At 38.8% G+C, this 10,830-nt stretch overlaps 6 protein-coding genes across 6 annotated transcripts; 1 reads left to right on the top strand and 5 right to left on the bottom strand.

Annotated features, from left to right (window-relative positions):
- Positions 1-152: 152 nt before the first annotated feature.
- On the bottom strand, positions 153-1,137 carry JH06_4424 (hypothetical protein; the record flags this gene model as incomplete). The annotated part of the gene is made up of 4 exons (XM_014671251.1): positions 153-383; positions 415-474; positions 505-1,014; positions 1,042-1,137. 4 exons carry the CDS (start codon positions 1,135-1,137, stop codon positions 153-155), a joined length of 897 nt encoding a protein of 298 aa, XP_014526737.1.
- A 193-nt stretch (positions 1,138-1,330) lies between these two features.
- On the top strand, positions 1,331-5,207 carry JH06_4423 (hypothetical protein; the record flags this gene model as incomplete). Its single annotated transcript, XM_014671250.1, has 2 exons — positions 1,331-1,736; positions 1,768-5,207. 2 exons carry the CDS (start codon positions 1,331-1,333, stop codon positions 5,205-5,207), a joined length of 3,846 nt encoding a protein of 1,281 aa, XP_014526736.1.
- A 47-nt stretch (positions 5,208-5,254) lies between these two features.
- JH06_4422 (heat shock protein HSP20) lies at positions 5,255-5,746 on the bottom strand (the record flags this gene model as incomplete). Its single annotated transcript, XM_014671249.1, has 3 exons — positions 5,255-5,551; positions 5,582-5,630; positions 5,661-5,746. 3 exons carry the CDS (start codon positions 5,744-5,746, stop codon positions 5,255-5,257), a joined length of 432 nt encoding a protein of 143 aa, XP_014526735.1.
- Positions 5,747-6,107: 361 nt separating this feature from the next.
- On the bottom strand, positions 6,108-6,807 carry JH06_4421 (cytidylate kinase; the record flags this gene model as incomplete). Its single annotated transcript, XM_014671248.1, has 5 exons — positions 6,108-6,225; positions 6,256-6,362; positions 6,394-6,510; positions 6,542-6,592; positions 6,619-6,807. The coding sequence occupies 5 exons, from the start codon at positions 6,805-6,807 to the stop codon at positions 6,108-6,110; spliced, it is 582 nt and encodes a 193-aa protein (XP_014526734.1).
- Positions 6,808-7,026: 219 nt separating this feature from the next.
- Positions 7,027-8,909, bottom strand: JH06_4420 (putative ATP-dependent RNA helicase; the record flags this gene model as incomplete). The annotated part of the gene is given in 13 exon segments (XM_014671247.1): positions 7,027-7,221; positions 7,250-7,442; positions 7,473-7,617; positions 7,648-7,741; positions 7,764-7,894; positions 7,917-8,007; positions 8,036-8,194; positions 8,225-8,329; positions 8,359-8,453; positions 8,470-8,530; positions 8,544-8,644; positions 8,675-8,807; positions 8,838-8,909. 13 exon segments carry the CDS (start codon positions 8,907-8,909, stop codon positions 7,027-7,029), a joined length of 1,575 nt encoding a protein of 524 aa, XP_014526733.1.
- Positions 8,910-9,237: 328 nt separating this feature from the next.
- On the bottom strand, positions 9,238-10,783 carry JH06_4806 (transcription factor GTE10-like protein; the record flags this gene model as incomplete). The annotated part of the gene is made up of 7 exons (XM_014671259.1): positions 9,238-9,498; positions 9,529-9,847; positions 9,877-10,088; positions 10,119-10,281; positions 10,312-10,601; positions 10,631-10,698; positions 10,729-10,783. The coding sequence occupies 7 exons, from the start codon at positions 10,781-10,783 to the stop codon at positions 9,238-9,240; spliced, it is 1,368 nt and encodes a 455-aa protein (XP_014526745.1).
- Between the last annotated feature and the right edge of the window lie 47 nt (positions 10,784-10,830).

Below are 10,830 nucleotides of genomic sequence, written 5' to 3'. Positions count from 1 at the left end.
CTGTCTTTTCACTCATTATCAAAGGAAATGAATGGGAAATAGCCGAGATATTCCTTTGCTTAGTTTCTGCAGAATCGGGTGTTTTTCTGGAGCCTCATATAGGGTTTGATTAATACAATTACCAACTTGTTTTCCAACAAGAACAGTATTCACTAAAGCTTATGAAAACGCCAGGCACCCATTGACGAGAATAGCGGTCTCTCGAGAACGAACAGATATGCACGCAGTTTCCTGTTATTCACATAGTCATCTGGATTATCCCATGAGGAAATCTTTGTTAGAGTGTTGTAAAAGTACTTTCTATGATTTGTGTCTTCGCTGCTCTTCCAGTCGGATTGTTTGGACTCAAGAGGCAATTCTTTTCCACATACCACTTGCAGATCCTACGAATCAGATACCTCTTTAGTTACAAACTTCAGGGAATTCACCTTCAAGTTTCACTTTTTTCCCCCGATCGGTCCATCCATAGATATCCTACCTATCAGATGCAAACCCATATCCAACCTCGATAGCACGAACACCAACTGTCACTTGAGCAAACATGGTTTCTTTACTCTTCAGTACTCGTGTCTGAAGTATTTCAGGATTTCCATCCAAATAGGATAGACTGTAACCCACAAAACGGAGATTCTTGTGAAAAGGCTGCAATTCTCTAACAGAATAATGATTAGGGTGAAGACTCTTCATTTCCTTAAGAAGAGGAGGAATAAGAATCGAAGAAGCATTCATAAGTTGGTCCAGCGCATAAAACTCCTGGAACTTTGGGAGTAACTCCGTTACACTAGAGGTAACTTCTTGTTGGTTGTATTCTTTAATCTTATTCTCACTCCTAATGCAAAGTTGTACCTTTCGTTTGATGTTGAATTCAGACATCACATTTTCATACTTCTCCTTCACTCCATTTAACAGATTCTTTTTCTGAGGAGACAAGTAGTCATCAAGCCCAAGCTCATCAACAATAACAGTAGTATAGAAGTCTTCAACTCTTTCTACTCGTTTTCCCTTCTTCTGATTCTACAATTATAGCCATGCGACCACCACAACAAGAGTTCGTGCATAAGAAATACTCCGAATACTCGAAAGGACCGATAGATGCAATCGAACAGTATTTCTCAAACCAACACTCAACCGTTGCATCGTTTTTTCGTATCAATTATTGATGACCCAATTATATAAAGTGTCCAATTATTGTTATTTGCCTTTCCTAGACTCATGTTTGCTGATTGAATCAAAGGAGACATAGAAATTGCTGTTTTTCCATAAAACGTCAGATACTACACTTTTCCCATTTATTGATCTATTAGTATTACAGGGGTTTCCATTTCGCAATATGAAAGAAGTTGTAGTTCAACTACTCTTCATATTGGCGCTTTGCCGTTTCCCTTCGGCGTTGATTCAGAGTTGTGAGAATAATACAGTGTTCGTTGGGATTGAAAAGCGTAGTGGAGCCTCTTCTTTGAACGAAAAGTTCAAGATCTATAACAATGGCAAATTGGAAGTGTCTAGTGAACCTTTCATTGACAATGAGACTCAGTTTTATTCGTACTGTCTCAAGGAAAATATGCAGAATGTTTATGTACTAAGTATGTTGGATCGGTTAGTATACAATAAGATACTTATTTCTAGAAAGTATATTTGGAGTTCTACATCGGAACTCATTCTTTATGGTTATTGGAACAACATTGTTTACCGAGGTCAGATGACTCAACCTTTTGAACAAAATGTGACATTTTCATGTTCCTCTTATATTTTTTCTTTATTGTGTAGTAAACGTTGTTGTTTCTCCTTCTTCTCTAGTACGGATCTTTAATGAGAGACCCGATTATCATGCGGTTCTCCCACTATTTGATGACTCTAAATGGACCCAAACGTCTTTGAGTACTGTTGACTTTAGTTATCCAATTCAAGCAATCCGTATTCCTTTTACTATCTCTATCAATAATGCAAATGCATTGGAATTATCGATTGATTATTCTTGTGGAATTGAAATCTATGGAAATGGGTTTCTCGTCTTTCAAGATAATGTTGACTCTTTTGATAGAAATGCTACAGGTTGTTATCGTGAACATCATCATCATGTTCTTTTGATGAGTACTCAAGTATTCACTTTGCAAACGAACATACTAGCTATCATCTTATGTCAGTCCAATAAACAGACTGTTAGTAACTATCTGGCACTCAGTCTCTCTTTATCCATTCCTTCTTCAGGTGACTCTTGTTATAGTGTTCCATATGACTATTCCATCGCCTTGACATGTGGTGATCAACGTCTCTCTGTTCCAATCAAGTCCTCCATTATCATTCCATATTCTTACTGTTCTCTTGTTCTCTCATTTTCAGATATTACAATGCATTTTGAAGGGGTCCGTTTCAGTTTATCAGATCCAATCCATTCCATTGACTATTTTGAGGTGTTTACTAGTCGAAATATCACCACATCGAGAATAAGTGAGACTCGCTTGTTGCCATCTCATCCTTTTATCGAAAATGGAAGGATGACCTTCTTCTTCCCTTTTAGTGATCTGTTCACCAATGTCCTCATTATGAAATCGATCAAAACACGTAGTTATCCTATCCATTTGTCTTCTATGGAACTGTTGATTTGTTCATATCCTCCTACATCTTCTCTAACATTCTCTACAGAGATCTATTCCGGTTATGTTGGGGTTACATCATTTGACATAACTCCTTTGGAACCTGTGACGAATTGCACTATTCAACCATCACTTCCTAAGGGACTATGGTTGGATTCGTTTAGATGTCGAATCGTGGGAGTTGCTGAGAGTTCTGTTCATGAAGTCTTCGTGCTCTCAACACAACAGCAGTCAATTCAGGGAAAGTTCTCATTGGATATTGGTCTTTGCGAATCTCATATTCTGCATGTGATACGACATTATCGAAAGTTACCCCAATTAGAGAGTTGGGTGATGGAGCGATCGGAAGCTAATTCATGGATACAGGTTCTTGGAGAAGGAATTGATGAAGAACAGAAGGAAATCGAGGAATGTGAGTGGAGACTTTGTGCGAAACCAGGAAAGTATCGAATCACAGTGAGTAGTGTATTGCCATCATGGAATGATGGCTCATTTCTTCTAGTTTATGACATCACTGAGGAGAAACAACTCCTTCAGATTCGATATGATTTCCACTTGGCTTCAGCATCAATGGAATATGTGTATGTAGGAATACCTCCTCATTCAACATCACATATCCGAAAACAAGAAAGGAACATCATTCGTTCTGATCCACAGAATCATGTTCGTATCGATTTTTACACTCCATTTTTCCCTACTAGTTTTAATTGCTCTCTTGACGAAGTATCCATTGACTCATCTTATCCATTTGACTGGGTATCAAATACTCATTCATTCTCAGTCTCAATGGATAATGTATCTCTATCTTATGATCTCTATCTTCCTATCAGGATCTATCGATTATCATGTCATACCGCGAAATCCCCACTCCTTGAGTCCTCGATTCCTCCAGGAATCAAGGTATTACATGGGAATGAAGATATTCTTCTTGGAATGAGTTCAGTAGTTTCATCCCAAGCTCAAATTGTCTTTACAAACCTTCTTGCCTTTACAACCAAAGATCCTGATCTCGAATGGAAAGTAGTTTCTGAAGCTCCTTCTGGCTGGCAAGTACCTTCTTTTGATGACAGTAATTGGTCTATTGTTCACTTTCAGTCCTCATTATCTCTTGGATATATGGATTCCACTTCTGTGTATATGCGCCACTCTTTCTCTATTCCTTCATTAACGACGTTTTTAACATTGAATGTTGCTGTAACCTTCCATGCTGGACTCATTGCTTGGGTGAATGGCCATCGTGTTGCTATGTTCCATGCCACAGAGGAATCAGATGGAACATTCATTGCTCTTGGTAATCTCCACTCTCAGTCTTTATTTCATGTTGTATTACTCTTTTCTTCTGCTATTCAAGGACTTAATGTTCTTGCTATTCAGTTGGTCTATCCAATATGGTTTCATTCCTTTCCCATTCATTTCTCTGCTGTTGCTTCATTTGGTATTGCTCCTATTGCTCTTTGTACAAACTCCTTTGTTTCCATATACACTTCGATCTCGCCTGTAACTACGACAAATGGATGTGGATTCCATTCTTCTGGTCTCATTGATAAGGATCTGGCTACTGCCTGTGTTTATCGTTTATCACATCGTCAGTTGACCCTTCATTGGGAACTAGAGAATCGTGTGGGAGGTCGCTTCTCGCATATCGAGTTTGTTCATAATCGAATGAACATTACTGCAAGGTGGAGATTTTATCAGTATTCAAACCAGCCAAATAGGATGGATGAGGGTTATTGGTCGCTGGAATCTTTCACAAAATCGCATTCGTTATCTCTACAAGCTCATTCCTATCCTGCTTCAACCGTTGTTAATGCCCTGGATCTAGATATTGTAGAAGCAGGGAAGATACTTGCTGTTAGTGAGATTTATCTGACATACCATCGTACTACAACTCTACTGTGTCCTGCTTTAGGTCCATTTGATTCGGTGCCAAGTGGTGGCATTTCAATAGCTCCATGTCCTACTAATCAGATAGGTACAATGAAACGAGTATGTATTGATGGCTTTTTCTCCGATATTGATTCAAGTGATTGCATTCTAGCTCCTCCAACGAATCTACTGTATTCTCAAGATGTTTATTCACTTGTTCTTGGTGTACCCATCTCGCTCGCTCCTTCTTACGACAACCTTATCACTAAGTTTTCAACTGATGAACATTCATCCCTTCCTGAAGGATTGAAGCTAAATTCCCAAACTGGATACATTAGTGGAACTCCAACAAAGGTTATGAAGGACCAAAATGTGGTTATCTACGGTAGCAATGAAAACGGAGTATGTTCTTGCTCCCTTAGTTTCAGTACACATATTGGAATGTGTACTGCAGATGGTATCTTTCCTGAGACTCATGTTGGAGTCACTGTTACTATCCCTTGTTCCAGTAAAGGGAAGTTTGTGGGTACTATTTCTCGTACCTGTCAGATTGGTGTTTCTGAGGGTGAATGGAGTCATCAACGAGGCAGCTGTATACCAATTCTCCTCATTATTGTGATCGGGTGTAGTATTGTTTGCCTGATCATTATCCTTATTGTTCTTTGTATCTGTACTTATGGAAGAATGAAATCAAAGTTGTTGACTCAGCGTATGATGTACTATATTAAAGGAGATGTGGTTCAATAAATAAGAAATGGAATTTTGTTAAGAAACATATAGCCTTTCAAAAGCAATTAGTTAATTGTGATATACTTGGCTCCATTCACGTTTTTAACGCGAGGAATTGATAATACAAGGAGACCATCCTCAATTCGAGCAGACATACTCTGCGAATCAGCATCAATAGGCAACTGAATCATCTTCTTGAACAGTCCATTTCTTCTCTCATGGATTAGATAATGGTCTTCATTGCTAATCACCTTCTTCTTCTTCTTTCCTTCAATCATGAGTTTATCATCCTTAGTAGTGATTGTTATTCTATCCTTTGAAACTCCAGGAATTTCAGCAATCAGAACATACATATCAGGAGTCTATTTCTCATAACAGTAAAGAGATGTAACCTCAATAAGATCGAGAGGAAGCTGGTAGAAGTTCATATTGCTAGATTCGCTAACCGTAATTCGAGTGACATGATCTTACAAAGCAACTCTTGATGTAGGAACAGCATTGAAGGCGTAGTCCTCGTTGTCAAAGAACTTGTTACCTGCATAGTTAAAAATAGACATCTTTTAATTCACTTGTTTTATTCTAATTGAAATAGGAGACAGGAGAAGATTCTGTTTTCTCTGAAGGGGTTAAGTTCCTATACTATTGGATGCACCAAATTATGGTAACTGTTCAGCCAATCCAGTAAAGGACTCGATGAACGAGAGAATCTTGCTCTAATTATTCTTTTCCCACTAGCATATATGGGTGTATCGGATGGTTGATGTATTTTCGAACAAATAAACTACATTAACCCGTTTTGTTTTATAATCTTGCAGTAGGCTTTTACAGAGTTTGGAAATCTAGGAATTATCTTAGTTATTCATTCGAACGCTTCTTCAAAGGGCGGTTCCGTACAAATTTCCTCAATAGAGTACTACATTAGAAGCAACGCAAATCACCAACCTTCTCTCTCAACTTGTCAAGGACTTCTTTCGTTTCATGTTCATAACTATAGAATCGTCTTTTGATAACCTCTAGATTGTCATCAGCACGTCCTCTACAGTTGATTTATTAATTATTGTGCTACGAATCCTTTCCTCTAGCAATCAAACGCTTTTCCAAAAATTCATAGCTACATTTGTAGAGTAAGCAACCAAGCACGTTGCAACTATCACCCATCACATCACACCATGTCTAATATTTATTTCAGACATTATTCAAATACTTTATAGTTGGACATATTTCGTGGATAACCATCAAGGAGAAGAACTCCATTAGTGGAGTTCATTACCTTGTCTCTGATCAGTTCCATTGTCACCTCCGTCGGAACGAGAGTACCTTCCTAATCGATGACTCATTCGTGTATTTCTTACATTCATATGCTTTTGAATCATTTCGGTATACTTTCCCGGAGTTTTCACTGTCTGATAATGAGATAACCATCCGAAACCGCAACTTCACGTAAGATCTCACCAACCGAAACGTGACAACCACCAAACTTGGCAACTAAATGATCTGAGTGCTTTCCCTTTCCAGAACCAGGAGCTCCAAGGACAAACAGAACATTGTTTCTTGAAGCAAAAGAACGGTAGAAAGCATTAACATTTCGAGATACACAAACAGATTTCAAGCGAAACATTCTTAAACCAATAATTACTACAAGAATTGGGGTCCCCTATTCTTATCACTATGCTTTCTATTGAGAACGAAAACGTTTCCAATTCTCCATTGCCTGTTCAGTAAATAACCCTAAATTCTTCAATTCTTTGGTTGTTAACTTTGTGCTTCGGAGTTCTCCCTGTTACAAACCAAGTTCATTCCTACCTGTTTCTCGAATGCACTCCTTGATTTCTACAAATTATGAGAAAGAGGAAAGAGGACGAGAAGGTATCTTGATGTGATTCTCTTCAGCCAACTTGACAAATCCTTGAAAGATCTTCTTATTGTGTGCATTGCAGAATACACAAACCGATCCAGTGTTACCTTCTCTTCCAATTCGACCAACATTATGAATGAATTCCGAGACAGAGGAAGCAAATGACCAAAGCAAGATCTACATTAAACCAAAAGATTATACCAACACTATTTGCAGACCGCAACTCTATACCTCGCCCCACAATACCTGGTGTGGACACAAGGACTTCCAGTTGGTTCGTTTGGAATTGTTGGATAATCTCACGACGTTGAACAAACGGTGTTTCAACAGTGACTGCATTATGAGAAACAGTAGGGAAAGATGAAGCAAGAATGGCCTGAACATCGACTACTTCCATTCTAAGCATCAAACTATGAGTCTATTCTAACCGTGTCTGACAAAGAATGACAAGAGGAAGTTGAAGCAGTGACTCAGTGTCTTGAATACACTTCTTCATCAATGCTACGAACTTCTTCTTCTTCTGATTTTCTTCACACCACTGAATAGAGTACTGGAGAGTAGAATTCAATCGTTCTTCAACTCAGATTCTTCTGTATCCAATACGAATATCACAAACAGTCACTTCCATTGGATTCTGGAGATGAGGGAGAATCTGGGCACGGAGATTCGCAGTAATAGTTGCTGACACTACGATCTTCTACACAACAACTTCATGTTACAAAGGTCACTTGTAGACAACGAGATATTAGATGAGAAAACAATGATAACACTTGATCTTGAAAATCCGACTTCATCAGCTGATCCGCTTCATCGAGTACTACAGAACGCACTCGTTTTAATATCTCTCCAGCTACATGAAATAACATTATTACCAGTACCTCCATGAGGGTCATGCGAAGCAATATCAGACAAACGACCTGGAGTGCAGATAAGAACATTCACATCCTGTCGAAGTCGATACATCTAAGTCTCAGAGAATGAATACTCTTACTTGCTGTTCTCGACTCTCTCCTCCAATAATGAGAGCAGTTCGAACTCCTCGTAGTTTGAGAACCATAAACTTCACCACTTCTTCAATTTGTATGGCCAGCTCACGACTAGGAACAACAATCAAGATAACAAAATCAGTATATACAGAATACGTCTCATACTACCAATTATTCCTTCAAAACAAGTGAACATAATCAATAAGAAGTAAAAGAAGTGGAATAAGATAGGCCAACGTTTTACCACTTCCAGTATTACTACGTAAGATCACATCTCGATTACTTAGAATGCAAGGAATCTTCATGTAATTCATCCCATCACTCTTACTGATTCCATCTGAATGGGAGTAGGTGAAATCACTCCCATTTCAATTAGGTTCTCACGTAACTGAGGCATTAATTGGATATCATCAAATGAAATCACTACATCATAGTTAACCACGAAGACTACATGAATGATAGAAGTCACCGTTCACAGAAATATTCAAACCCCGTCGAATCTCAACAATCTACATCAGAGAATACAAAAAGTAAAACATCCTTATTTGTGTACAAGGTACTCCATGTCATGTACTTGTAATAAGCAGAAATCCTCCAATGATAAAACGTCTCATCTTCCAATTATTACAACACATATCAACAACCATCGCATGACACTGGAGGTAATTGATTCTCTTCTGTGTTTTCTACTCTTTGAAGGAGGATATTTTTACATTCAATACTACAAACATCCTCATCTGTTTTATCACAGACATAAGCGCCATATTTCCCACACACCTATCCTGAACAACTACCTGTAACTCCTACTACACATATGGGTTCTCCTTCTTCTGGAAGTCGTTGGTCCTTCGAAAACTCAATTATTTCTTCATCAGACATAGAAGAACAAATAGAGAGAATGCAAAAGTATCAAAACTAAGGTAATATGAATAATGGTGTGACATGTCTTTCACTCAAGACACTACCTGATTATGCACAATCTGGTTTCTAGCTATCGTCTGTTCATTATCTCATTTCCAACAAACACAGACACGTTAGATTACAGTTGCCTTCTTTCCCTTTGATTTCTCTATTGTCATATTCGATTCCCATAGCTTACTCTCTTCATCACTTGACGATTCTAACATCTCCTTAATGATTGACCTTTCGGAATGGATATGCTTCTCAGCAATCTCTTTCCTCCTCGCCACTTCTCTCCTTTCCAGTCCTACACTTCATCCACTTCTTCACTTCTACGTTCTCGGAACTCTTCTTCTTGGATCCTTTGTAATTCCAGAAGCAATAGACGCTGTTGTTGGACAGTCAGATCTCTCAGATCTATCTGATCTCCATGAGACCTATCGAACTCCTTTTCAGATATCGAAAGCACAGTCATCAGTAAGGTACGTCGATGATTTGTCTTCAATTTCATCAATTGGGAGGAGATAAACACAAGTTCTGCAAGAGTGAGATGTACGTCTTCAAAGTACTAGGAATGAAAGAGAGATATCATCATTACAGTCTGTACACAACCACATACTCGCTTCTCTCTTTCCTCCAGCATATCGGCAGATCGTTTTCGCAGCTTCCATTGTGTGTTTAGATACTCTTGCAACACTGGATTCAAAACTTCATGATGAAGTGGTTTCTGTTGCAATACATCCTGCATCATGGCATATACTTCGCGACTCATACATACATACTGTCGAGGACGTTTCACTCCACTTCGTTCATGACTTGATTGAATATCTTTCTTCTGTTTATGTGATACTTCTGTGACTATCCCTCCTGCCAATTCCCTCTCAAAATACTCACTCAACGTCATTGCCATAGTTGCACTACATTTCCACTCTCTCCTCTCACCTACACTGGATCATAGGGCTTATTGTACAACAGAGCATTATCGAATACGAGTCGAACCAGTTCAATGAATTTGCTCTTTGATTGAATCTCTCCTGTTTCAAGCTTCTGGTGAATGGTTCCCAGATCCATCGGGTGTTTGATAACATCGAAATAGTCAGGAATCTTCAGTTCAACAGGATCTACAGGACGAAGAAATGGAGCTGCATTCTCATGCTCCTATCCATCATTTCTCTCTCATACATGTACCATGAGATGAGCCAAAATGGTATGACACTGTTGAAGATCCGATTCCTTTACAGATTCCTTCTTTACTTGAGGTTTGACAGTTTCAGACTTCTTAACTGATTTGGATTTGACTGAAGGAGCCTTCTTCACGCGTTTCTTTGAAGGAGATGCGACTGGGTCATATCTTCCTATGATTCCTCTCTCTATCTCCTACTCCTTTGTACAATTCAATTCCTTGGTTTCTGGATTATAGGTACCTAGAAGTGTGAAGGAACCAAATTCGTTAGTTCCAACTCCAATCACTTGATATCGTCCTTCCAGTGCTGTGAATTCCAACTTCACATTACGCTCATAAACACGTTTCGGAATCTCTGCTTTGAATCCAAAGTATCCATTATAGTAGCCAGAATAGGGCTGACTCTTATCACTTTCAGGAGGAATAGGAGCAGAATAACGGAATTCACTTGTCGTCCCGAAGATAGAATCACCACTTCCCATTCCCCACTGCATTTCATATTTATCTCAGTCCCTACGACTCCAACCCAAGTGAATTGATTATCAGTCACATCATATTGACCTTTTAGTACTGGAACTTGCACTTCTATGGATCAAAGAAACAAATCAACATAACTGGGAATCTCAGTGGGTACTATCTTCTGAGAGGATGGTTCTTCTGGGATATCCATTTCATAAAAATCTTCACTACACACAGATAAGTCTTCAGGGACCACAG

This window comes from Blastocystis sp. subtype 4 (genome assembly GCF_000743755.1).
Source record: "Blastocystis sp. subtype 4 strain WR1 chromosome Unknown seqid_0179, whole genome shotgun sequence".
Classification (NCBI taxonomy): Eukaryota; class Bigyra; order Opalinata; family Blastocystidae; genus Blastocystis; species Blastocystis sp. subtype 4.
The sequence above is the reverse complement of the archived record's forward strand: the minus strand, read 5'-3'. Positions and strand labels throughout refer to the sequence as shown.